Source organism: Xenia sp. Carnegie-2017, unplaced genomic scaffold, assembly GCF_021976095.1.
Source record: "Xenia sp. Carnegie-2017 unplaced genomic scaffold, XeniaSp_v1 HiC_scaffold_23, whole genome shotgun sequence".
Classification (NCBI taxonomy): domain Eukaryota; kingdom Metazoa; phylum Cnidaria; class Anthozoa; order Malacalcyonacea; family Xeniidae; genus Xenia; species Xenia sp. Carnegie-2017.
Genome location: NW_025813486.1, coordinates 10,305,482 through 10,333,048, shown reverse-complemented (window position 1 = coordinate 10,333,048; position 27,567 = coordinate 10,305,482). Strand labels below are relative to the sequence as shown.

Genomic DNA, 27,567 nt, shown 5'->3' with positions numbered 1-27,567 from the left:
TCATCCACTTTTTTATCTTAAGAATTCCAAAATTTTCATTTCTCTACAGGCAAATGTAACAAATGTGGCCAATATGGCCACAAAAAACACAGATTGCCAAATTGCACTACAGCAAGTAGGTTACGATTTTTTTTGCTAAACTGAATCTTGTTTTTAGCATCCATATTACCAAAGAATTGTGTGTGCATTGACATTCATGCAACTCTAGCAATTCTTTACTGGCTCTCTATTGTTAAAATATTTTTCAAGGATCAAATTTTATATATGTGAGACGTCATGTTCAAGATGTCTGCCATTATAGAAATGCATTTAATACATAATTTGATTTTCACTTTAAGAATTGTAATTTTGCAAATAAATTAATTTAATTATTTTTTGTGCTAGCTAGTCTAATGAATGTTGTTATAACTGTTTGTTTGTTTTATGTTAAAATTAACATGCTTCGTAATGTTTTTGTAAAATAATTAAATAGATTATATTTCTTTTATCACTAATTGCCAAATTAAATATATTTTGTTCAAATGCACTCAGTACAATTGCTTTAGGAACATCCTGTTATGATAATGACACCAGACAAAATGAACTCAACATTTAATTAATCTACATTTATTTTTACTATTCCATCTATTCAATAGAGAAAGATAGTTGGACGAAGTATTTTATTAAAATGTGTAGTTTACTTATAGAGAGTTCATACTTATTTGAAGAGATTTACTTAAAGAGACTTTCATATAAAATTTTGATATTTTCAGTAAAATGTTCGCCAGTTTTGAATAATTACAGTGTAAATATATTTATATGAGTAAATCGCAAACATGACGACATTTCATATTGCGATGTAAAAATAATCAAAGTTTCTTTATTGTACACTTTCTTCGCATAACTGCGTGTTTGTTCAATTCATTTCCATACATGAAAACAATTATTTAAATAAAAAAATTCATTCTCTTTTGCCTTATTATTGTGTTTGCTTGTGTGCATTTGTTTAGCACTTTGCAATTTGCACTGATTTAATGATTGTGGTGAAATCAGAGGGGAGTCAATAATAAAAATAGTTTTTTTAAGTGGAAGTTTTTCATCAAAGTTTCCTATTCGCCGCCATGATTTTGATAACCGGTTACAGACAGGCCCTCTATTTGTAAGAGTTAAGACAAACGGTCTGGGCATGCGTGGAATGGCCATTTTGGCTCCTACTTGCAAAGTGAAACTATAATAATACTATTGGAAATTGGGTTTATATACAAAAGAGGAAAGCAATTTAAGTTTATTCCATGGTAGTATCTAATATATTACGAATAATAGCAAGCTTTTTGCGTTTTTTTAACGATTTGTGGCAGACCTGATTTAATTTCATTGGTTTGAGCTTCGTTTGCGGTTTACTAGTTCGTGCTTCGAATTGATCGTGACCCATTGTAAGAAGTATTTTTCGTACGTGAACGTATTTTCTCGGCTTATGTTCCAACTCTGTAACAAGTTTTCAAAATCTTTAAGCTTGGTGGAAAGCAGTAATGTTATCATGGCATCAGTGTTATCAAATAGTTGGACAAGACTCTGCTCAAAATTTCGAATCATAGTCATCATGCAGTTTCGGTCCTGAGAGATTTGTGTTCAAGATTTGTAACAATTTAATGCTAGTGAGTTGTTTATGCCCTCCAATTTGATCCAAGCATGACATTTTTTATTCTGAAAGATCACAAAATTTTCTTGCTCAGCAGAAAATGACAGACTTTTTTACTTTTTAGTTATTGAAATATGCAATGATTTGCCCAAGATGCATTTGACCTTAAACGTTTTATTCCTTTATATGAAGTTATTTCGCCTACACTTTATAAAGTATTAAAGTTTATTTCTAATGAAGTTCGCTAAGGATTCTGCAGAAAATTTTGGTGAAGCATCACTCAGATATTAAATCTTTTTTTAATAACTCATCTTCAGAGTCAAATGAGGAGTAAACGTCAGGTTAGCCGTATTTGTTATCTGGTTCTTACGTCATTGTATTAGAGGTGTAACATCACTTCTAAATCACACATCATTACTAAAAATATTTCACTTCACACTAATCCACAATGACGATACACATTTCCTGTACAAACAATACAATGACGTAAGAACCAGATAACAAATACGGCTAACCTGACGTTTACTCATCATTTGACTCTGAAGATGACTACTGCTAAGGTTGTCGAAACGTCAGTCAACAACAACAAAAACAGTCCTTCTCAGGACTATACCAACCTAGACGATCTACATTTACAAACATGTAACGATACTCCCGGGTTCAAACCATTTACTTATTTAAAATATAATCCACAAGTCTAGAAGAGAAGTAATGTTCTACTTTGAGCTACAGAAGTGCGGTACATTTGTATAATTCCTTACCAAAAATGAATTGTACTCAGCTGTTTCAGTGATTATCCTAATTATGGCGAACTAAAAATCCTTAAATGATGAACTAAAAATACGAAATACAACATGGAAAATCATAAGAGTTTCTGTGATTTGGTGTGCTGTTTGTTTTAGTGTGGATACGGGCAAAAATGTTTGTGAGCCAATCAAAGCGCGCCATTTTGGCGGAAGTAACGCTTGCCATATCACAAAGACTGGATAAAGCAACCTAATTCTGGAGCCTAGAAAATGCTGAAGCCAACTTTTGACAGCGGCGGCCATATTGGACTATCCACTTGTAGTATATATTTTAGAATGAATTTGCCTCGTATTTTGTGTCTTTGTTAAATTTTTCTTTCTGAAATTATTCTCAAATCTTTTATTGTGACATTGTAACGTGAGAAGATTTCCGTATGAAATTTAGAAAACATGAGTTTTTGCCCAATAGCGTTCTATTACAGTCTTGTAATCATAGAAATTCTTTTTTGTCCCAAGAGTAAAACTGACTCAAAATAAATGCGACAGTAGAAGTTTGTTATATAAAATAACGTATATAATGGAACTGAAGTAAGTAGATAGTCCAAAAATGGCGCCCCCCTGGCTTCATGTATATCAGTGAAATAGACTAGTTAGTCCAATTTTACTGTATTTCGATTGTAGCGATTGTGGCTGCTTTAATCTCATGAAGAATTTTAGGCAAAAGAAAGAAGTAGACACCACATTCGAAAAACACTCAGATAATAAATCTTTTTTTAATAACTCGCTTAGGCCACGTTTACACGAGCCTGGGTTGACAGCAAGCCACGCCAAACACCAAATAATAGAAATCTTGGGGGCTAATTTCCACATGAACTATTAGTATATAGAGAGAATTTCACTCATCAACAATGTCACATGTGAAACGAGTTCATATATGAAATTGAACAACTTCATATATGAAATCTCTTCACATAAGGTTTCAAATATCATTTCATATATGAAATTTTAATATGAAATTTTCGTAAGGGGGGTTGATGTGCCAACCCAGGTCAACCCATCTACTAATAAATTATTATTAACGTTCACATGATAGCCAGGTCAATTTACCAACCCGGAGCACCCTTCTCAAGACCCAGGTTGACCCTGGTTAGCAAGGCTTTAAAGCATTGAATTTAGCTCATTTCTTCATGTAAACCCGAGTGGTTGGCTTGTCTATGGCTTTTTTTGAGCCAACCCGAGCTGAGAATTTCTGATCCGGTTTTAAAAATCAGTTCTAGCTCGAATTCGTGAAAAAATAACAATCTATCGCAGTCTGACCCAAGTTAAATATCAACCCGGGCTCCTGTAAACGGGGCCTTAGAGATGACGTCATTGCATGGTACATGGATCAGGTGGGGTAAAGTGCAAAAAGTCAGAATCTAGTAAAATTTTTGCAAATTTAGTAAAATTTAAGCAAAGGTTATTTAAACTTGCTAACGAACATATGGTCACACTGACTCTGTTGTTAAAATGATATTTCAAGAGTAAACAAAAACTTCGAAATCCGTCTTTTTATTATCTTGAAAAAAATAGCTCAATTACCTACATTTGATAGTATGATTACCAATAATAAAGATATCTGCTAACTAAAATGTACACAAAATTACTACATAGTACATACTTCTACTTGGTATGAAATCAACAAATCTTCTCAATGTGTTTGATAATATATATCTCATGCAATTAAAAAAAACTAAATTAAAACTACTGTTTAAGTTTGCTTCAACCATTGTTTTTAAGATAATTTGGGTCGTGATAAATCTATCAAGGTATAGGAACCCACACATTTTTTGTTGCTTTTATTATAGTACCGGTATCCACAACACTCGTGGTTTTGTTTACTGTCATAAGCCTTACCACAACAACAGACTTGCGCAGAAGACATACCAACTTCACCGCACACTTTTCCGCCAACCTTGATCTTCAATTTGCATTTGAGAAGGGAACAAGCTGTCGGTGAATTTTTGATGCGGTAATTATAGGTGATGTCATGTTCCCCAAACCCAAAATTCATTTTGCCTGACTTTGCTTCTGATGGTGATACGCTTATCAGTGTATGTGGACAGTTCGGCTCGGGTTTTTCCATTCAACTGTTGCTGTGGTTTTTCCTGGTTCAAGGTCCTTGTTTATTAGTGCCGTATTTGGGCATTTACATGCTGTGAGAGAGAGCAAGAAAAATTTCTACCAACACTAAATACACTACGAAAACGTGCGGCTATGTAAGTAGTGATGAATAAGCAACAGGGAATTAAAACGTCATTAACTGCAAAAAATATATGAAAAATAAGACAACGTGTATCAATGTGATAAATGAGCAACACAGGACAAGAACAGTCTTTGCACTAACTGCATAAAATACATAAGAAAAAGATAACGTGTGTCAACATCAATGTAGTTAGTAATGGACAACCAACAGAGAATGAGAACATTACTTATTGCTCTATATCTAGAACGTAAACTTAGAAAGCGTGTGGCATATAGTAGATAGTGATAAATGAACAATAGAGAATTAGAACATTCCTTATACTAACTAAAAGCTTTCAGATAACGTATAACAGTGTAGGTAGAAATAAAATCAATGAACTACTGAAAAAGAAAATATTCTTTGAGCTTAAGACAATACTTACATTTAACTGTGATGTTCACGTAACATTTAAGAGATCCACCACTAAATGTGTAAGTATATTCAATAGGATGATGACCAACAGAGAAACTGTGCGGGGCGACGATATTCGGATTAATTGTTGTTGTATGCTCGGGAATTTTGTTGTTTCCACATTGAAATGTTGGTGTTGGCCAGCTCACGTCAACAGATGTTACCGGTGGTACAATGTACATAGTGCTCGATTGAATCGATGAGCAGCTACACAGAGCTCTTGAAACTGAGGAAAATGTTCATTTAAATTAACATCTGATATTAGGAAACGGTAAATGTTCGATATTGCAAAATTGTCAGTTAAGCTGTTATTATCAAATAATGATAATGCTGTTTAAATTAATTAAAGTATTAATTCACCCGTTTGTTACTGAATGTTGAATAATCTATGTAATGGGAGTTAATTGTAAAATAGTTATCAACTTTACACGACATATTAAAAGAATGATTTTATTTAATATTATTATATGGCAAGCGTCACTTCCAGCAAAATGGCGCGTTTTGATTGGTTCAGAAACATTTTTGCCGGTCCATTATTTTCCGTAATGGAACTCGGTCTAAAACGAACAATTTTAAAGTGAAACACAAACAAAATTTGTAATGCAAGCAACAGAACGAAGGAAAAACGAAACAAAAAGCCATTTACGAATGAGAGACGAAGGAAAAACAGTCAGAAAACAACTATCCAGACGATGCAATTTGAAACGATTTATTTTTTATGGACGGAAACAAGAAAAGTGAAAGTTAACCCGTACAAAACATATTTCTCCTTAAAGTTCTTGCGCTTGGTTATTAAGGGCTTAATAAAATCAAAATTTTACGAAAAAATATTGCACTCCCTTGGATGCCATCATATCAAGAAAAAGAATAAAATTTTGGCTTTAACTGAGCACACGATAATTTAAGAGGAAACAGGGAGACGAGTTTCAAGTTGGGGACCAGGGTTGGGGTTAAAAATTCTGAAGTTCTGATCTACAATTTGCATAATAAATAGCCGTTTTTTACACTATAGAAAACTGGATGACGTTCATAAATGCTAGTACAAAAATAAACTTGAGAGATTATTTCTATTTTGCTTAAAACCTTTCCTAAATAGCTGAAATATTGTTCTAGATACCAGTCTAGTTTCACAAGTTACTTTGAGTGCGCGTAAAAAACGTCTGACTGCATCAAGAAGCTCGCCCTCTGCTATATATACTGCAAGCATGAGTGACCAAAACATTAGGTTTAATAGCCAAGATTGTTTTTAGACTGCAATTTAAGAATGTCTTCGACGTAAGAACTCTAAATGCGCTCTCATAAAATTTCCCTATATCTGTTAGAATACTGAAGAAAAGTCACGAATAAATGACCGAAATGTGTGTCCAGTTTATCTATGATTATTCAGTATTTAGTTATTATGTTTGCACTGTAAAAATTACACGCCTCCCCCTCTCTCACATTATTGAAAATGTCTATATTTCCCAATGGACAGCCAATGAATTTACTGTAAAACTGATTAATGTGTTTACTAACGGCAAGAGATCATCAGTTATAAACGACTTTTTTGAGGAAAATTTTAAGTACGACTTGCCTGGTTTATTACAGGAAGCGCTAACAATTTGGTCCCGTATCTTGTCCAGACTATCAATGTCGCTGTCAAATGTTGTCTTTTTAGAAGTTGACAATCTTTCAATTTCTGGCAGGAATTTCACAATTTTTCTGGCCAAAAGCAACACCAACAATGAGAACATTTTTCTTTTAAGGACCTGAAATTATTGCATGTAAATAGCTTTATTTCATACAGTTATGGAATATACTAATGTGAATATTTTACCGTAGAAAAACTGGTGAATGACTGATGACGGGAAATTCAAAATGCTTACGAAGCTAAATTTTGAACCCTTTTTTTAAAGAGATACGTTAAATAGAATTTTCTCAATCTGACAATGTAACGAGTCGGGAAATCACAAGGCTTATGGGAATTTTTATTGCCATATTTGGAGTGTATGGCATGTTCTCGCTATGACGTAAGATTGAGAATGTATGGCGGCCAAAGAAGTGCTAAAAAGCAATTTCTGACAGTCATAAAAGAACGGTTTTAAAACTACAGCGAACAGCGAACAAAAGAGTAAGACTCGTTTCACTTTTAGCGCATTATAAGCATTTCGTACAATACAAATCTATATAAAACTATGAGCTATATATTATTGTAACGCACCATGAAAATGTAGGTCGTTTTCATAATTTAGCCATAGAATGCTTTCTCTTAAAATTTAAAGCAAAAGCAAGCGGTCAGCGTAATACATCATTCCTTACTTTGAATGATTTCGGGCATCGACCATTTCGGAATTCAAATTTTCTTCTTTATCACTGGTAACTGCATGCCCTCCATTGGGTTGACCATCCGTTAGCAACAAGACAACGTCATCAATCTTTGGTCGGATGTTGTCAGGACTGTTCGTTTTAAAGATCTTGTTAAAAGAAAGTATATATGTTATTCGATTCTGTCAATTTAACCATACAAAACTTACTAGTTATACGGTAATAGGACTACAAAAAAGATTACATCTTTGTCCACAATCCCTAGAGCCTTTCCCGTATATGTTTGACCGCCAAAAGCATCACTATAAATCAATTCTTTGTTTATAAAAGTTTTGTATTCTTTTTGTGTTCTAGCATCGAACTTTAGAAGATATTCTGTGTAATCTTTGTCCCTGAATATAACAAAAGCAATTCGGGTTCCATCAGGACCGACATTAAGCTGAGGATTGGAAATCAAATTCCTCAAAAATGCTTTGACTTTTAAATTAAAAGTTGGTCCACCTATGGACCGTGATGCATCGACGAGAATAACCAAGTCTTTTATACATTTGCCTAAATTGAAGAAAGAAAACCATGTTTTAACCATGAAGGAATTAGTAAAGTAGTTTTAAACAAACAGTAATTAATTTTATCTGTTGTATACACAGAGAGTAGAATGATCACTTTTGATTTTTTTTCTTTGCCATCTACAATAAATCGATAAAAAGATTGCAACACAAACACATTTCATATAGCTTTTCCTTACCAGTACTAGTTGCTTTTGTTAGTGCCGGTGAAGGAACTCCACGACGCCATTCTTTATACTCTAAATACATAGATACAACAAGTTAAATAACCTGGTGACTTATAAATAATGAAGCAAGGCCGAATTTCTTATATTTGTGGCAAAATTAGAAATCCAGCCCTCTACCTCAACTGCAACTCATTTGCAGCGACCCTGAAACATGTCTAGATACTATAGAAAAAACCCGTATAGTTTTTAGCTGTTACCTGTCTTATATTATTTAACGAATTTTTGTACGTACTGAAAGTTGTGTGCATAACACATGAAAATTAACGGTCAACTTTATATTAGATTGAACTCAAAAACAAATGTCAGCCGCAGTAAAAAATATACTTTATTCTTCACGTATTTGACACACTGCATGCATTGGTAAATGATAATATAAACAGCACTGTGACGCAGATGAAGGCGAAATCTTTTGCTAAAATTGTGCTATGCCTCTTATGCAGCATTCAATTTCGCTTAATAAGTATAAAATTCTATACCTTCAGAGTCCAAGTTCACTTTGTATGAAATGACGTTGCAGAAATAGAGTGCGAACAAAAATCCCAATGTATACATCTTTTTGATAGTTCAACTTCGTGTTTTTAATATGATCTCTAATGCAGTTCCTTAGATCTCTGTTATCTACCAACAGTGATTTACAACGACCTATTTCTAGTCTTTACATGTACTTTATGTACGTGTTACCGTTTCAGCTCAGTGCTTTTCATCTTGACTTGCTGCATGATTTTGAAGTATCTGTATAAAGTCTCGATGAGGTTCACCGACTAGCGACCTACAGGTGTATAATTAACTCTTTTAACTGTCTATCAACAAATCAGATTCAAAATTAAGTTTGTTTTGTCATTTTCGATAGATTTTTGTGTATGTGTGTGTGTGTTCGTTTATTGTTTGTTAACACGACTACACTTATCAGATAACTCACAAAATTATGTGAGAAAGTTTCTCATTCGCTAACAGAGTGAGTGAATAAAATTTAGGCGAAATAAACAAACTTAAACTACCCTACATCCAATTGGACATTTTGATCGGTGTGTTGGCTAGTAAGGTCTTGTTTAATTGCTATGCAATCCGTAAATTATTGCTTGGACCACGTTAACTTAGAAGTTTCATCTCATGCAAGATTGCGCTGCGGAGATAAAAGGTCTTTGAGTACCTTTAAGGTTTGGCACATGGAAAAAGGGCGCCCAATATTAATTGTGTATTGACAACGACACGTTTACACAAAAAAATGTAGCATATATATTCTTAAATAAATTGATCATTAAGCACACCATCCAATCACATAAGATCGCTTAGTCTCGACTGGTGATAGTGGTTTCAAAAAGTCGAGGGAAGCCAGAAGATTAGAAGCAATAGAAGTTCGAAGAAAGTGTCATTTCACCTTTTAACGAGGCTACATCGGTCACAAGCCCGGGACTTGTAGCCTAAGGCTCTCTGCTTTCGAGCAGACTTATCTCGTTTGCAAAGAGGAGGAGTGGAAGTATTTTACTTACTATATTATGATTGCTTTAGTGTAAGAATAACATGATTTAGGTCTTTCGCAAATTACAACTCGCATGGTCAGTTTAATATTTAATATACAGTGCGTATCAAAAAAAACTTGAATCCAACTTTGTTTGACTATATTGTCTACAGCATACTTGAGTGAAGCATATAATTTTTACATGGTGATAAAGAACAACCTATATTGGGCTTCTGTCTCCCTTAAATGTCGATTCTATCAAAACTAAACACGTCTTGTTGTAAGTTGTAATAATCTACCAGATGATACTGAGGGCAAAAGTTTGTCCTTCCGGATATCTTTGTTTGAACTGACTCCGTGTTTCTTGTAAGCTACTGGTTTCAAAAACATTTTCTCAACAAATGTGCGTGCTTTCTGCCATGTTTAATTGGAACCGTCGCGTTTGTTAAGCATACAATAAGAAGTTTAAATTTGCATTTAGTTTGCAGTGACTCGCACAACATGTCATTTAAAAGGTAAATAAATGGACTTAACCAAGGTGTAAAAACCAAAGACTTTTTCAAATAAATGCAGCGTTATTGAACCCCAAATTTTAAATTAGAATTTTTTTGATGCACCCCGTGGTTTCTGTAAGAGCGAGTGTATACTAAATTAATACATTTGATTCTTATATTAGGGCCTGTTCGTATGAGCCCGATTATCGAGACATCCCACTGAGCGAGCCAAATATGATCATACGAGAAATTTAATCCCACCTACTACGACAATGTAGCAAAACAACATTTTCCCAATTGTCACTAATCAAAAATCAACATGGCACATCATAGCCCGGAATTTTCAGTATTATATGGGATTTTTATGCCGTTTATAGTCTTTGTTTTTATATTGAATACTACTCTTCTATTCAAATCTTCTGTGTATAATTGGTTTATTTTGGCTTAAATCCAGGTTCTACTCCGAATGTATGATTGTATCCGCTACGTAAGTGTGCATACGAATTAACGTTTATTTACGCAATCTCGGAGCAAGTTGTAGCTATTCGTCAAAAAACAAACTGCTTAGCCTTTGATAAGCACTTCTCGAAATGAATTTCAGTTTAGCATTTTTTGAAACGCCAAGGTTCGATACTAAGCATTCTTGAAACTAATTTTATTTTAATGTTTAGGAACATTTTATCCAGGAAACTTCACTATATCCTTGGATCCCTAGTTATACTATGATCTACATATGATCTCGTCTCCTACTCCTACAAGTAGACTTGATCTCAGCAAGAGATGATTATAGGTAGACGGGATGAAATTTTTTCATAAAATCTTGCTGGCCGGCTTTCAAAGATGAAATTATGATATTGGAACCGGATTTAAGCCAAAATATACTAATTATACGCTGGAATGATGGCATAAGTTTAATTCATTATTTGAATATAAAACTAGTATTCATTATAAAAACACAGATTATATAAACTGCTTCAGTATTACATGGATTTTATGCCGTTTATGATCTTTGTTTTTATATTGAATACTACTCTTGTATTCAAATTTCCTGTGTATAATTTGGTTTATTTTGGCTTAAATCCGGTTCTTCTCCGTTGGTTGCCATGTGTTTAATATCATAATTTCATCTCGGAAAGCGGGCCAGCAAGTTCATATGGAAAATTTTTATCCCTCCTATCTATGATCTCGCATCCGACAAGTAGATCGTGTTGCAATCATTTGAATATAAAACTAGTATTCGATATAGAAACACAGACTATACAAACGGCATAAGCCCATATATATACAATACGTTTTTATGCCGTTTGTACTCCGTGTTTTCATATTGAATATACTGCTATTGTATTCAACTTTCCAGTGTATAATTGGTATATTTTGGCTTAAATCCCGGTTCTACTCCGTTGGTTGCCATGTTTTTCATATCATAAATATGACAGTTTTAGTGCAAAGTGTCCATGGAAACTACCTTTTCGTTAATGCTGGCACTGTTGACAAATATTTTATGCTTTTGTAAGCTCGAGTTTATATAGAATGTGAAGAATGATCTCGTCTCCTACTCCTACAAGTAGACGTGATCTCAGCAAGAGATGATTATAGGCAGGCGGGATGAAATTTTTTCATATAATCTTGCTGGCGCGCTTTCCAAGATGAAATTATGATATTAAAAACAAGGCAACCAACAGAGTGGAACCGGGATTTAAGCCAAAACATACTAATTATACGCTGGAATGATGGCATAAGTTTAATTCATTATTTGAATATAGAGCTAGTATTCAATATAAAAACACAGATTATATAAACTGCTTCAGTATTATATGGGATTTTTATGCCGTTTATAGTCTTTGTTTTTATTTTGAATACTACTCTTGTATTCAAATTTCCTGTGTATAATTTGGTTTATTTTGGCTTAAATCCCGGTTCTACTTCGTTGGTTGCCATGTTTTTCATATCATAAATATGACAGTTTTTAGTGCAAAGTTTCCATGGGAAACTACCTTTTCGTTAATGCTGGCACTTTTGACAAATATTTTTATGCTTTTGTAAGCTCGAGTTTATATAGAATGTGAAGAATGATCTCGTCTCCTACTCCTACAAGTAGACGTGATCTCAGATTACGTGATCTCAGATTACTCCTACAAGTAGACGTGATCTCAGATTACTCCTACAAGTAGACGTGATCTCAGATTATAGGTAGGCGGGATAAATTTTTTCATATAAACATGCTGGTCGCTTTCCAAGATGAAATTATGATATTAAAACCAAGGCAACCAATGGAGTGGAACTGGGATTTAAGCCAAAATATACTAATTATACGCTGGAATGATGGAATAAGTTTAATTCGTCATTTGAATATAAAACTAGTATTCGATATAAAAACGCAGACTATACAAAAGGCATGAAGCCCTTATATATACAAAATGTTTTTATGCCGTTTGTACTCTGTGTTTTCATATTGAATATACTACTCTAGCATTTAAATTTGTGACGGCAGAATATGACAGCGTTTACACTGATCTGCTTATATTCCACTACAGTTTGGTGAGTGTTTACACATGTCTCCTGCTGTCAAATTCGTTAGTTGTTTGTGAAAGATGGTGCCATTTCTTATTTGCACATTGCTAGATGTTTATATCTCTAGCCATAGGTCAGGAAAAACATTGATTTGTAAGAATTACAACGGAATCAGTTGTTAAAAGCTTTCCAAAATATAAAATGATCACCATTTTCAAATAAGCGCCACAACACGGGAAGAAATTAAAGAGAACTGGTATCCAAAGTGTAGCGAAATATTAATGGTTAGCTGTTTACATGACAATGCGTAGCGCTCCGTTTTTGTCCGACCTGGCGACAACGTTTAGAAAGTGTGGTCGTGTCGCTTCAACAAAAGTGATGTTTTCGAACAATTCCGCTCCGGTGCAGTATAAACGAAACCCACGATTCTGTTACTTTTTTGCGCAGTTTAAGATACGGAAAGGTGTAAACCTAGTCTTAGACAACTACCTTACCCCCTTGCTTAAGCTCGGTCGTTGCGGTAGCAATGATTCTGTGCATCATGTCATGAATAAAAAGTAAGTACGCAGAGCGTACATGTTAGTAGCCCTCACAAAAATATACGGAAAATGTAAGGCCTAAACAATGAAATAGATGAACGAGCGTAGCTCAATATTTATTATGAACATGAAACTTAACAAAATGTCCGAGATTGCAAAAATTTGCACTCTTCAGTCAAATAACTAAGTACCTAACCCTTTGAATCAGGGCGCACAAGCTAAAAGAAATTGTGTGGTGTTCTAACGTAATTATATTGTCCGTATGTGCTCTATGACTATGTGTTCTAATGCTCATTGCTGATGATTCTGTTTCGATGACTAATTTACTATGTTTAATTCGTGAACGAAGGCGCTTTGCACGTGGCAAATATTTCATAGCTTCACCAGTGCATGTGATTCATATGCTAAAATTCGATATTCTGTTGAATGCACATTGACATTACACTGTAAATTTTAGGGGGTAAAAGTTATCTTTTTTTAGGGAAGTATTTACTACCTTCAGATGGGTAATTGACTAAAGCAGGGGTCTCCAAACTTTACAGCCAGAGGGCCGCATGAACTTTCATCCAACATGTTGAGGGTATTTTATCCAGCATGTTGAGAGTAAATATTACCCTTTAGTCACTAAAGGGTAATATTTACTCTAAAATCCTGGGTATTTTGCAATCCGTAGTTTAAATTTTACCCTCAACATAATGGTAACGTTTACAATGACCCTCTTTGGGTGTAAATGCAACATGTGGGTGTAAAAAATACCCCATGCGTTTGGTGCAATGCAAAGTGCAAAGCATTTTTCAAAATCAACATGGCGGAATTAAGCAAGAGTGAAAGAAACATGCTTCTTCGTCAACAGAGTCCAAACCACTTTGTCGGAATATTAACATTTATGGTCCATTTCTCCAAGATTTCTTGAATAAAGTATGTATATATGATATACATATATATATATTGATTTATAGTATATTTAAATAACACCACGTAATGTAAGAGTTGTAAACGAATACTGAATACATGCTCTCGTTACTCTGAAGTTCTGAACTCCGTTGTATCTTGAAGTAGCCTCTTGTATTAATAACCATTTAAGATATTTGCGTACTATGGAAAGGCTGCATTTAGGTTATTTTGGCAAAATGAACTGGAGATAGAATCTTAACTGTCTAGAGTTCAGAATATTTTTGTTTTGAGTACGTTTCTCTTTGCGATTGTTGCTCTTGATCAACTCAAATGCAACAGAGGTTGTGTTTTGTTTTAATGGGAAACATGTTTTTCTACTAGAGAAGGTTTATGCTTCTGATTATGTTTTAATTCATATTATGCTCGCCTTTTAATTCAACGTAAAAATGCATTATCTCACAACATTTACTCATTTGTCCAGACGCCAACTACATCTCACACCTTTTCTCACTTCCTGACGTTGATTCCGACACCAATCTCACACACGTGCCATTTAATCCTTGTAATTTGATTGCAAGTAACACCAAAATCTTATATCGCTGTAAAAATAATAATCCTAATCAACTTCTCATCTTAGAAACGCTTTTGATAAAACGCAATATGCCACAACTTAATAGTGGTCTCAAAGCGTGTAAGAAATTATCTCTATTTTAATGTAAGTATACTGCCTGATTGTTTAGTCTTATAGTTCTCTAATTACATAACTGTCATTTTCGCTTGTAAATATTATATAAAAGTTTCGCAGCCTGCATTGTAAACTATAAGTCTGATGATGTCTTTGGAAAGCTAAACGTCGAAAACGCATAACAAAAATATTGGATAAGGAGTAAAAACGATTTTTTGCCGTTTTTAAAAGGTTCGTACCAAGAAAAACACTACATTTTATGGCTATTTGCATCCTTGTTTGTTATATTAAATCCATAAACACGATAGTATTTATTGTCTTCTCGGGAATTTCAATGATGGTTTTGCTCATTGGTTTTTTAAAAATACGACTGTAATTATTTTTTTTCTTTGTTTTATTGAAAACCTTAGGTAGTTTGGAAAGACAATTATAGCATTGTATTCTGTGAATGAAACTGTTTTGCTGTGTTGTTTTTGAGCAAGATGGACAAAAATTTGAGGGAGAAACTCGTTAATTCCGGCGTAAAAGAAGCAACAGTTTCTATATTGGAAAATCAAAAAGTAAAGGAAGTGCATCTTGAAAAATCATAATGTCAAGCATCGCATTCATTTCCAAACTTTCTCTATCTAGTTGAATGACTGTTTGGTTTTGTGTGGAGTAAAGGCAGGTGAAGCATACATTTAGAAGTTAAAAACGTATATACTAACTATACAAAACAATTGCTCAACCTAAAATTCGAAATAAAGCCATTTTTCTTTTTTTCAAATTTTATGTTGGGAAATTGTTTCTTTAATACGTATCCGTTTCTCACCTGGCAAGTCTCTCGCTTTTAGTTACAGAGTGTTATAAATTACAAGGCGTAGCGATGACACTATCATCCCTATATGCTTTCCGCGTGGTAAATCTATTATCACAATATTTAAGGAAAATATAATATTTTATAAATGCTAAGTTGTGTTAACTTTTAAACAGACTTTGAAACAACAAGTTCAGTGATGCTGTTAGTCCATTTGCTTACCAAGAAAGCGTCTGAAAACAGCCTGATGGAAATGCTGTCGGTAAGCAATGATAAAGACTTGGAACGTTTTCCATACAGTGCATTCATTGAGGCAACTTTCAAACACTGAAGCATTTTCTTTTTTGTGTATGTATTAGGAAGATGATGATTTGCCGAACAAAATAACCCGCACCACCTATCCACGAGTTTTGGTTATTGGTGAAAACATACTGAAGCCTGACTGGCTACTATTGTGCGTTGAAGGACGACAACTCGTTGACGCAAATTCATTTTCTTTAGACACAGTCCTTTTTACGCTCTGTGCAACATACTATATGTATTTTCTATAGCTTATCCACAAGATCATAAGGGTGCATTTCCTTTTATTGATTCCGTTTTTGTTGGGTTGCAGCACACTGCTATCAATAGAATTAGCTTGCAAAAATTTATTAAAGGTTTCATCATCATCATGCAGTCAGTCGTAAGCGACGAGGACTGTTCTATGGTTGGATTGAAGCTCTCCAGGCCGGTCTGTTATCAGCCAATTGCTTCCAGGTTGTCACGTTGATGTCTCTCCTCTTTATATTTCGTTTCATGACATCTTTGAGTCTGAGTCGAGGTCGGCCTTGGTTTCGTTTCCCTTCTACTAGTTGGCTGTACAATAGCTGGCGTGGTAAACGAGATCTCTCCATACGATGGACATGACCAATCCATCTTAAATTCTTTTGAATCAGCATGTCAGCCATGTGTGGCAGGTCAGTAAAGATTTAAAGTAAGCATTAAGTGGAGATTTAAACCATTACACTGGACATTTAGACCATTTTATCTGTTACGGTGTACGTATGTTTTATGCTGGCGTAGCTAGCTCAATTATTGAGGGGAGTACTCAAGGGCGGCGGAGTATTAAAAATTGGGGGGTGCTATTAGTCATTTGTGCCCGTTCTACTTTACATTGAAATTAATTAGTTTTAGAAATTATAACATATGAATATATGAATTCCCCCCCTCTTAATTATCAATGTTCTGCCAATGGTAAATAGTATTTATGTTTGCCAATACTCTGTCAATGGTCGAGTAGTTATGTTTGCATGTTGAACCTCGTTACTTTTCCTTGAATCAAATCTTTTTTATTGATAATAACACACATTTTTAATATTTGCCACCCTTCACTCCATTCTCGAGATAGCTACGCTCATTTCTTTTCTGTTGAAATAAAGAGATTGTTTTTTTGATCTATTTTATTTTATTCTTATTATAGATTCAGAGTTCGTTTTAACCCCATTGAAGCACTACCTCCTGAATTTGTGCCCTAAAAAATGCAGCATTCTGTGTAATTTGTTTTTACCCCAATTCACGGGGAATTGCATGTCCATCAAAATCATCCCTTTAAAATTTACCCCCATAAATTTTACCCCTAGATAAATTTTACCCCTTAATAGAATTTACCCCTAAATAAATATTACCACCGAAAATTTTACCCTTAAATAAATATCACCACCTAAAATGCTTCCCCTTAAAACCGGGGCATTCTGTGGCACTCATTTTACTCCTAACTTTAAGGGTAATTTTTACCCCCCAAAATTTACATTAACTATTAGTTATTATATTAACTCCAACGAAAAACACATTTATTCTGCTTTACATTTTCTTCACCAGAGCACTTAGAAGTAAAGAGAGTGTGCGATAAACAATGCGAACACGCTCCGAAGCGAACTTAATACAAGCACAATGCACCAAGTTTCTTGTGTTATTCCCACAACCGAGTTACAAGCGATGTTTGTAATTACCTGTGAAGTATATATCCACATAATCTTAAGCTTTTTAGATTTAACTTCCAAGGAATATATTTAATTTTATGAAATCACATTGTTTATGGAATAATTGGAATTATATGCTACATCTAGTCAGCGTTTTACATTTTTTGTTCGCTCCCACCAATTCCGTTTAACCTTCCCCCGTGAAAGGATCACGCACAGACAGATAGCAACCATTGAGTTCTATAATTTGACCCATTTGCGGAAAATTTTGCAATTTTTCACTTCATCCCCTGAGAAAAGAGCGAGCAAAATCTAAGTGTATATTTGGCATTTGACAAGTATTTTTATGATGAAAATCAAGGTATAAACCCAAAATCAAAACGGCGAGTTTCTCACGAAGGAAGCCTTAACTGTCAACTTTTCCCCATGTGGAAAGCAATTATTGTTGACGATGGTTAGCGTGTTGAAATGAAATTCTTCATTCATTCAACGAAGCAAAGGTGCTCAAAATCTCTATGTTGTTGGCTTTCGATGGATATTTTTGAAACATCGTCTCTGTTGTTGAACATGCGAGTGCTCTCTTTTCAAGGTAAGATGAAGGAGTATTTTCATTAATGTGATACTTTTTTTGCTGCAATATTTAGAGTTGCTCTAACTATGTTTCAGTGAGTTACGCAATAACACATTTTAAACCAGAATTTATTTGAATCAAACTTAAACAAAAAAGTCAAATATATTACAAACATTTAATTCCTTGATGATATTTTAGAGCAGTATAGAGGAGGGCTGCTTTTGATTCTTAAAACAATATTCAGTGAAAGAGACGTTATATCCTTCAATCTTATTACCTTTTCTGCACTCTGTTCCCCTTGTGCCCTAGTTTGCCCCCATTCTAGCATCTTTCTACATTCAAAAGAAACAAGGGCTATTGAGATTTTATTTTCAAAAGCAATTTGTACATTTCTACCTCAACTTTGAATGTTTTCTTTGATTTGACACTGCTTTCCATATATAAACAGTTTGTAAGTTGCTTTTCAATTTTAAATGCTAGGTGAAATGACTTTCAGATATAACGAGAGAGCTGATGGGTATATTTTATTCATAAATGTGAACAAAATTGTATACTAGTCACTGTTTACCTTTGTGACTTTTTTGCTCTTCAGAAGAGGAAGCACCTCAAAATGTAGTATGGTTTACTACATTTTAATGTGATATAATAATATGCAGAAATACAAAAATAATTCATTAACACTTGTATAATTCAATTATGAATACACAATTGCATGTTTAGCACTGGCAGCACTGCTGATTTTGTTGTGTCCTGACCTATTTTGGATGCAAATAAAGCATTTGCCTGATTACCACAGTTATCATGAGAAAAAACAAACTTTATACACATTTCAGACTAGTTTCCATTCCTTTTCTTATGAATTAATCAGCATCAGGTGTTTTTTATGCAAGGAGTTAAACCATGGGAAAGAAGCACTTTTTTGTTTACTTCCATGCAAGAAGCATAATAAAAAGCTTTTCAGAATGTTATTTTTTAATTACTGAATTGTACCAGCCTCTTTTTCATCCATGTAGCACAAAGGAAAGTTCAAAACTCAATAAAAGCAACAAATGACAATTTGAAAAACATTTATTTTTAAAAAACCTCAAAAAATGCAAACTACAACTTTGTAACATAGAATCGATTGTTTGATTATATGTAAGAGATGACTGCAATGATAATATTCATATAAATTTAGCGTGCATTACACATTGTTCGTAAGTTGCAATATCAGTAACATTGAAGAAGAGGTGTGAATCCTGGAGAGAGGAAGGGGGGATGGGGTGGCTCAGCAAAGCATTAAATTTTTCGAGTAAAGCATTAAATTTTTCGAAATATACGAAAAATTAAACGGCAAAGAATGTTACTAATGAAATTAGCGTCAACTCAAATGTAAAAATAATTTTGACATTAACATACAATTACTCTACGTCCTTTTGTTGGGCAAATCAAATTCTGTTTTAGTCTACTTTTCCTGTATTAGAGACTTTCAGTCTTTTCCTATACGACTCTGCCCTGTCAATAACTTCATCCAACTGTCTTTTCAGTCTACTAGGAGACTTAAGACAGTATAAGTGATCATGAAGAGAAAAATGATCACTATCACTCACCTCGTTTTCAATACTCTCCTTAGATTCAACACACTGCGCATTTGTGTCTACGTCACCTTCTTCAGTATCTGGCATCTGTATAAATAAGCAAAACAAACTTGATTCCTTAAGAATACATGTTCTGTAGAGCGTTGTTTCTTAAACTGTCAATTTTATACGCACCAGTGAATGAAATAGTGTCGGTACTGCACCGCATACCAGATACACCTTGCCACCAGATATTCTCTTCATGTGCTCGGCAAAATGATCTGAACAAACTCTGCTCCATCTCGTTGGCTCTGTGAGGGGTGACCATTTGTGTATACTTTCAACCCACTCAGTAAAAAGTGCAGGGTCTTTTTTTGTCTGGGAAACTATTTTGCGAATACATTGGTAAATTTATACGGCTTCACTCGTTGACACAACAAATAAATATAAGAGAATGTTGACTTTTTTTAACAAAAGAAGAAAATATCAGTATATTCAGTATTCACATCAGTTTACGGCATGTGGATTTTGTTTTTTTCAATTGTAATTGCTGCTTTTAAAAATATCGAAAACAAACAAAACAAGAAAATATCTCACCAGTGAGAAGCAATATACTGCTTTCTACGGACATTCTGACACACAACAATTGGACAAAATGTCGGCATTTTCACAAAAATATGCTAAAAAGTTTAAAAGATTTGAAAAATCAAAGACTTGTTCACTGATTGATGTGTTTCTTTTCAAAAGCGCAAATTTTATTTGAAAACGAAGAGGGAAAATCAAAATGAGAGCAGGGGGAGGTCGAGAAAATTTTTTTCTGCAAAGCGAACATTTCAGCGGAAATAGATCAATTGGCATCCATGTTCTTGGCTTCATCGCCCCAGTCCACATAGCCGCTCCAGTTATTATAGAACTCAACGATAGCATCAAATCGAGATTTCACCTCAATATAGTTCGGACAATGGACTGCACCGAGTCATGTCACGATTAATGTGCTGCCGCGCTACACAAAGTTAAACTGGTGTTCCTACCAACCTAATAAAGATCTATACATACAACAAAACCTACAGAAGAGTGGAGATTAAACGACAGAGGGCAGGCAAAAAGAGGGGAGCTAAGAGGAAAGGACACGCACAAAGGGAAAAGGTAAGGCAGGAAGAAGAAAGGACAATAAAGGTTAGGGAAGGAGAATAGAGTAGAGTAAAGGACGAGCAAAAAAGAACAGTTGATTGGAAAGACAGAGAAAGAGAAAAGAGAAGAGGCAAAGAAAAAGAAATGCAAAGAGAGGAGGAGACAGCAAGAGGAGAGGAGAAGACAGCAAGAGAAGAGAAAAGGAGAAGACAGCGAGAGGAGCGGTGAGGAGAGGAAAGGAGAGGAATGGGATGAGAAGAGAGGAGAGGAGAGGAGAGGAGAAGAGAGGAGAGGAAGAGGAATGGGAGGAGAAGAGAAGAAGGAGAGAGAAAGAGAGAGAGGAGAAGACTGAGGAGAGGAAAAAGAAAAAAGCGGATAAAGGCATACATGAAGAAAAAGATGATAATGTTTTAAATAATTTTGGAAATGGCATAAAATTTGGAAGATATCGGCGGAAAAGTGTTAGAAAGAGGTCTGTTTAGCAAAGATCGGCTTTGACGCAGTATGACGTTCAAGAATTGTTTCATTCTAAGACAAATGTCACCTTGGGGGGATACGCTTCTCTGAGTTAACTTTCTCAGACAAATGTTACGCTGGGTTGCGCTTCTCTGAGTTAACTTTCTAAGACAAATGTTACGCTGGGTTGCGCTTCTCTGAGTTAACTTTCTAGGACAAATGTTACGCTGGGTTGCGCTTCTCTGAGTTAACTTTCTAGGACAAATGTTACGCTGGGTTGCGCTTCTCTGAGTTAACTTTCTAGGATAAATGTGGGCTGGGTTGCGCTTCTTTAAGTTAACTTCCTAGGACAAATGTTGCGCTGGGTTGCGCTTGTCTGAGTTAACTATATGAAGCATCAGTAAAATTTTCAAAATCCTTTATTTTCTGTACGGCATTACTACGGCATTAGTCAGATTTAGATAAAACGTTACCGTAACTGCGTAAAAGCATTATTGATATTGCGCATTTAATAAAAACGACAAGTCTTTTTAAAATAAACATGTTTCAACATCTCATGATGCCATCTTCAGTATTATAAGGAATATTATGTATGTGATGAATTTATATAAATGTAATATGATACTGTGATACAATTTATACACTTAGGGTGGATCTCCACTAGACGATTTTTATGACGATCGTCTCAAAATTTCGCTGCGCTACATGCGCAGTAGGAAATAAAATCGTCAAAGACGATTGCAAATTGCAATGTGAAATTGAGAAAATGGCGGATGTGAATCAAACTTTAATGGATGCGTAAACTGTACGAGGAAAGAAATGAAAAAGGAGAGTACAATTTGCTGGTTAAAGACTTGCGATTATACGATCATGAAATGTTTTTCAGATATTTCAGGATGTTATCTCACACTTTTGAGACCTTGTTGGGGTATATTGCCCGATGATTCAAAGAAGCACTTTACATTAACAAAACTAATCCTAATCTCAACGTTCAAGGTTTTCGTTTTAACAATATATTCCGGCTGTAAATACTTTCATCATTAATTCTAACCACTATTTTATTGTAATATAATAATCTATTCATAAACTTATTAAACTTATATTCATCACATACATAATATTTCTTATAATACTAAAGATGGCATCATGAGATGTTGAAACATGTTTATTTTAGATAAAACGTTATTTGTACAAGTGTACTTTAATATCGATACAAAACGTTTTTGTCCTTTAAATCACAGGAACTGCCGTTTATAGAGTCTTTATTCTTCATGAAAATTTCGCACTCAAGCCTTCCTAGTAGCTAAGGGGCACAACAAAGGTGGAACATTAGGCGTGAATTCTTTTTTCTCTGGTCACGCAACTAGTCAAGCCTTCTAGCCGCCCAGTCAAACCTTCTAGCCACGTCGACACGCATCTCGGAGAAATTCGGAAACGCTAAAATATATGTACGAATTCACACATTCCGTCTACACGTATCAGGATAAAACACCTCGAGCATACAGCGTAGTAAACATCTGAAGATGTAATTTACAAAGTCAAACTTTCTGGAAAAGTAACATAAAATGAAATCGTAAAAATTCAAATGCAAACAATTATGGCAGAAGCAATATATTTTCCAAACGGGACATGTAATATTATAATAAACATTAGAGCCCAGCTTACTGCAATAATATGAATTGCATTGTAGAATATAATAGAGTAATAAAATGTAGTGTAAAATATAATGTATAGTGTAACATAATGTACATAGAATTCGTTAACTACATTATATTTTAGAACGGCACTTCATGTTATTGGTTTAATGTTCATAATAAGATTGTGCAAACAATTGAACAAGTTCGTAAATCTAGTGAACAATCTGGAAAGCTTTTTTGCGACTTTGGCACATTTGTAGCAACTTTTTTTATGCCAAGTTTGCCAACACAAAAGCTACGTCAGTAACACAAGACGGCAACGAAAATGACTTCTGGCCAAAGCAAGCCAGCTTGTGTAGGCGCCCGTGCAACCTGTGTATAGTACAAACCAGTGGCGTTGCCAGATTGTTCAGACGATGTATGCGCCAAAAGTGTGAGACTTTAATGCGGGTTCGGGCATGCTTTCTTAAAAATATATATCAGTTGTAGGTTCTCTAAAGCGCTGTTTCTCCCAGGCAGGTTTTATGATGATCTAAAAGCCTTAACACGACTTAAACCTTTTCTGTTAGACGTATCATTAAGTGTATTCAACTCATTATTATAGACAACAATGCTTGAAAATTGCTGTTTATTTCATATATTTTGTCGCGTGATCGTTTGCAGGAATCAACTATTTATAAGGCTGTTTAAATTTGGATTCACTGCACACCCACTCATTTCTCTTCACATTACGGACAATTTCAAAATTGGTGTTTGGAATAACTGAGAGGGGAGGGGGTTAGTGAGACACCTCATTCTCTCCCCAACTACTACTTGTTAACTACATAAACATTTTTACGTTTTTTAACTCATCAGAATACTTGTGCACGAGACCTTCGTGATGTACACAGTACACTTAATGAGTGATAAAATATCTAAGATAAAAAATCTTTCAATACAGGAAATGCGTCAATCAGGGAAACGTAAATATAAGACATCACAGTCAAAGTGAAATAATGTTGGAGGTTTACTGTTTTAATGTTAACGTAGAAATTTCTCTAGGTAAATTATTGTCGCGCGCTTGCTCTTCTCAAGACGCCCACATCCGGAAAATACGTCGATGCTTGGAAAGATCTTTATAGTCGCATACTTCCCACGTTTTACGTATTCTATGTTGAATCGGTTGTTCCCCATTTTGCAATATAAAGCAATGAAATAACTTTTAAATTCCGAGTTAAAGCTTTTAGCTGAAACGTACTGTAGCTACGGAAGCAACTTTGAGTTCTCGAGAAAAAAAAAGCTAAGCATCAAAAACGGTTCGTAAGAAAGCCCACCCAAAAGTTTTCAAAGGTATGTGGTTCTAATTGACAAGATGAATTTGAGATAACGAAGTACTTTGTATTTATAATAATTTTAAAGTCCTTGTGCCAATGCGATACAATTTAGTAGGAGGTATCAGTGAACTTTAATATGTATATATAAAGTATCAATAATAAAGGCATGTTGATTAATTAGCAATGGGCCAAAAGTCTGGCAGAGTAGTATCTAGAGAAGTATGGTGACAGCTGTTGGCAAAAAATGCTGATATCATTACACATGATTTCAAATATGGAGGTTAATGCAGATCTTTAACAATCTTACATCTGCGCAAAATTTAGAAAGGTACAGCACTCATGAATAACTAATGATCCTTCACGTGATATATTTCAATGATCACGTGCTCTGTGCGTGTTTTTTACTCGATCGAAATCAGTTCTCTTAATGCTTATGTCAGAAAGACACTAATCGGGATTCTCTTGTGGGTAAACACGTGACCTATTAATGAATACTTTTATTCCGGGTGTATTTTTTGGACGGAGGATAGAGGTTGGATAAAACCATATTATAAAAAGCATAGTTGAATTCACATAAATTTTGCTTCTTAGCGTTTAGCAACCTTCTCCGCTTCGAATATTATTAATAATTTTGAATAAGGTCAATCAAGAATCAACTGTAACTTTATGTTCTTAAGTACTTGAAATCTTTCTATTAAAATTTCACTAAATTATTTGTCTTGCTGAATTTAACTGCAAGTACAGTGTAAAAATTTGTAATCATCCAATTGGCTCGACAAGGCGACCTGTGAACTAATCGACGAGAAAAGCTGTGAATCATGGGATTTACTTGAGGGTCTTAATGAGATGTTTCAGGAAAACTGACTAGGCAACAATGTTCATGATACGATAGTGCTTCGTATAGAAATTTCATGCAAATGATTATTTAAATAAAATTATTATACACTATGTAAGCATTGTCGTTTTTCATTGGTCAACTACCAGCAAATAATGCTCAATATCTCTAGGTATGACGTCATACCTACAAATAATAGTTTCTACAATTATGAACGCCGCTAAAAACCGGTCTCGAAAAATCAAACAACAGCTATGTTTACCACAGTTTTTAATAACGATATGCAAAAGCTTTTAAACAAAAACGATGTGGAAAACACTAAAAGAGCGGCGAACTAGCTGGCTTTGAACATATTTACAACATACTTAAAGCAGAAGAACTTGAATAAGCCGTCTGACAAAATAAATTATCGAAGGTTTAAAAAATGTTTCTTATTGATATGTTTTCAGTTAGTTGAAGTCAATAATAAAACAATTATTGAACTCGGCTTTCGCATGATATTAAGAACTATTCAGACCTCGGTCAATGTTATGCGCCTCAGCTTCGCTTCGGCAGATAGCATTGATCTCAGTCTGAATAATTCTTGATATCATGCTCAACCTCATCCAATAACTGTTTACTATCTATCACGCAAATGACTATTCAGATAAAATTATTTATCATACAAAAAATGATATGATAGTAAATGTCGATCTAGTAAAACAAAATGTCAAAGGAGAATTGCATATGTTTGCCCACGATAAAAATATTCATCGACAACTATTCGTTTTTATATCAAGTCTTCGACTGTATGCGTAATTTATTTCCAAAGAGTATGCATAATTTATCCGACTCCGACTAAAATTCCGACTCAATCGGATTTTACTTTTGCAGTCCGTTACTAAGACAAAATTTCTTTACAAAAAAAAACATTTCAACCGCTTTTGTTTTTTTGTAACATCGTGATTAAGAGACAACCGACATACAAAATTGAGAAATAAAGAGAATCCTCTAAAGTCGGCATGAAGTCGGCACAAAGTCGGCATGAAGTCGGTATAAAGTCGGCATGAAGTCGAGTGACCTTTGTTGACCTTGTTCAGTTTGTACTTCGTGGTGAATGTCACATATTACAAGCGATGAATAAATCGCATACAAACTTTAAACTTGATAAATATCCAGCAACTATCTAAGAGTACCGAGTTTAGAGTAACATAGTAGGCTAGTGTTTACAAAATGCTTTTAATGAAATAGATATAGGCAAGACAAAGTGATAGGCCACAATGAAAAAGCGGAGCCTTAAACGAGTAGGTCGTAGACAACCCTGATTTCATCACATCTGAAATGAAACTTGTTCTTAATCCTTTTCAACAATGCCATCATAACATTACACCAGTTTCACAAATTGTGGTTTACCAAATTTCTTCTCGACGTTGCATCGTAATACAACCGCATATTTTCAACGTAGAATGTTATTGAATTTTGAACAATCGATCCGTGAAGAATTTTGACAATTTCGTCTTCCTGTCTAAATTGAATAAGTTATTGTCGTGGCAACGTAATAAACTTTTCATGCTGCGCTCTATAATAGACAGGGACTCTTGTCTCCCACCAGTTTCATAACTCTAGTCTTTATATACAGGCGACAAATCACTTCATGGCATATGAACAGGTGTCGAACAGTACTACAAGTATTAAGGCAAACAAGAACGCGTCAAATCATCACCAAGAAATGTTAATGAATGAAATGGAATCCTTTGTTGACTTTGATTCTGGTTTCTTTGGGAATTGGACATTGGACGACGTTATTGAAGGTAACTTTTTATACAACACATTGACGAGTGTTTAGCATGTTGCACAAACGTAGTGAATGTAGAACAGATTATGGAAGACAAGAGAGTAGCTATCAGCTATGTGATGATTGGTAATCAAAGTGCTTGTACTTTAATTTGCAGTTATCTCTTAATTTTTCGACAGTTGACTAAAAGCTGCTTATGCACCACGAGTTGTCAATACAGCGTGCATGTTTTAATAAACCATTCTTCCACAGACAACGCATACATTTGCACTTGTAAATATGAAGATGTTTTGCTTGTAATCATTGCAACGGAGTTACTAAAGCCTCTCGCACCTACGGTACAGAAAAAATTATGTTTGGCCAAACCTATTTGCGAAATTTTCTGTACGCGGTCTAAATCTGAGCTATGTTCTGGGGACTGACTTTGGAAAATATTATGGACTGCAAACCAGGAACGCCCTTACACTACCACAAACAAGTTTATGAAATTAACTCAACGAATAAAAACAAATGCCCGCTTCATGTCAGTCATTATACGTGCGAAAATCATTTGTGTAATTGTTACTGGAAAACTGTGAACATATAAAGGAAGCGAATTTTCTATCTTCATAAGGAAAAATCTTCATATTAGCTAAACTGTCGGGTATATTTCCATATTTTTCTCAGGAATCTTTATTCTAGAGGTATGAAAACGTCGATGATAATGTTTATGAAACCTTAATGTAGAAATAACACTGGAGGAATATATGCAGTCAAATAAGGTTTATAATAGAAAAATAGCGACCAACTGCTTTGAGTTGAT

General features: G+C 34.6%; 1 protein-coding gene across 2 annotated transcripts; it reads right to left on the bottom strand.

The window, feature by feature from the left end:
- Nucleotides 1–3,899: 3,899 nt before the first annotated feature.
- On the bottom strand, nucleotides 3,900–8,827 carry LOC124448328. 2 transcript variants are annotated; one of them, XM_046999337.1, is made up of 7 exons: nucleotides 8,633–8,827; nucleotides 8,109–8,168; nucleotides 7,608–7,915; nucleotides 7,358–7,512; nucleotides 6,633–6,807; nucleotides 5,031–5,285; nucleotides 3,900–4,559 (listed from the first exon to the last, which is right to left on the bottom strand). In XM_046999337.1, exons 1-5 carry the CDS (start codon nucleotides 8,706–8,708, stop codon nucleotides 6,750–6,752), a joined length of 657 nt encoding a protein of 218 aa, XP_046855293.1. In that variant the 5' UTR covers nucleotides 8,709–8,827; the 3' UTR covers nucleotides 3,900–4,559; nucleotides 5,031–5,285; nucleotides 6,633–6,749. The 2 variants fall into 2 exon arrangements, with proteins under 2 accessions (XP_046855293.1, XP_046855294.1); XM_046999338.1 differs by having other exon boundaries at nucleotides 6,633–6,801; nucleotides 7,350–7,915.
- Nucleotides 8,828–27,567: the final 18,740 nt, after the last annotated feature.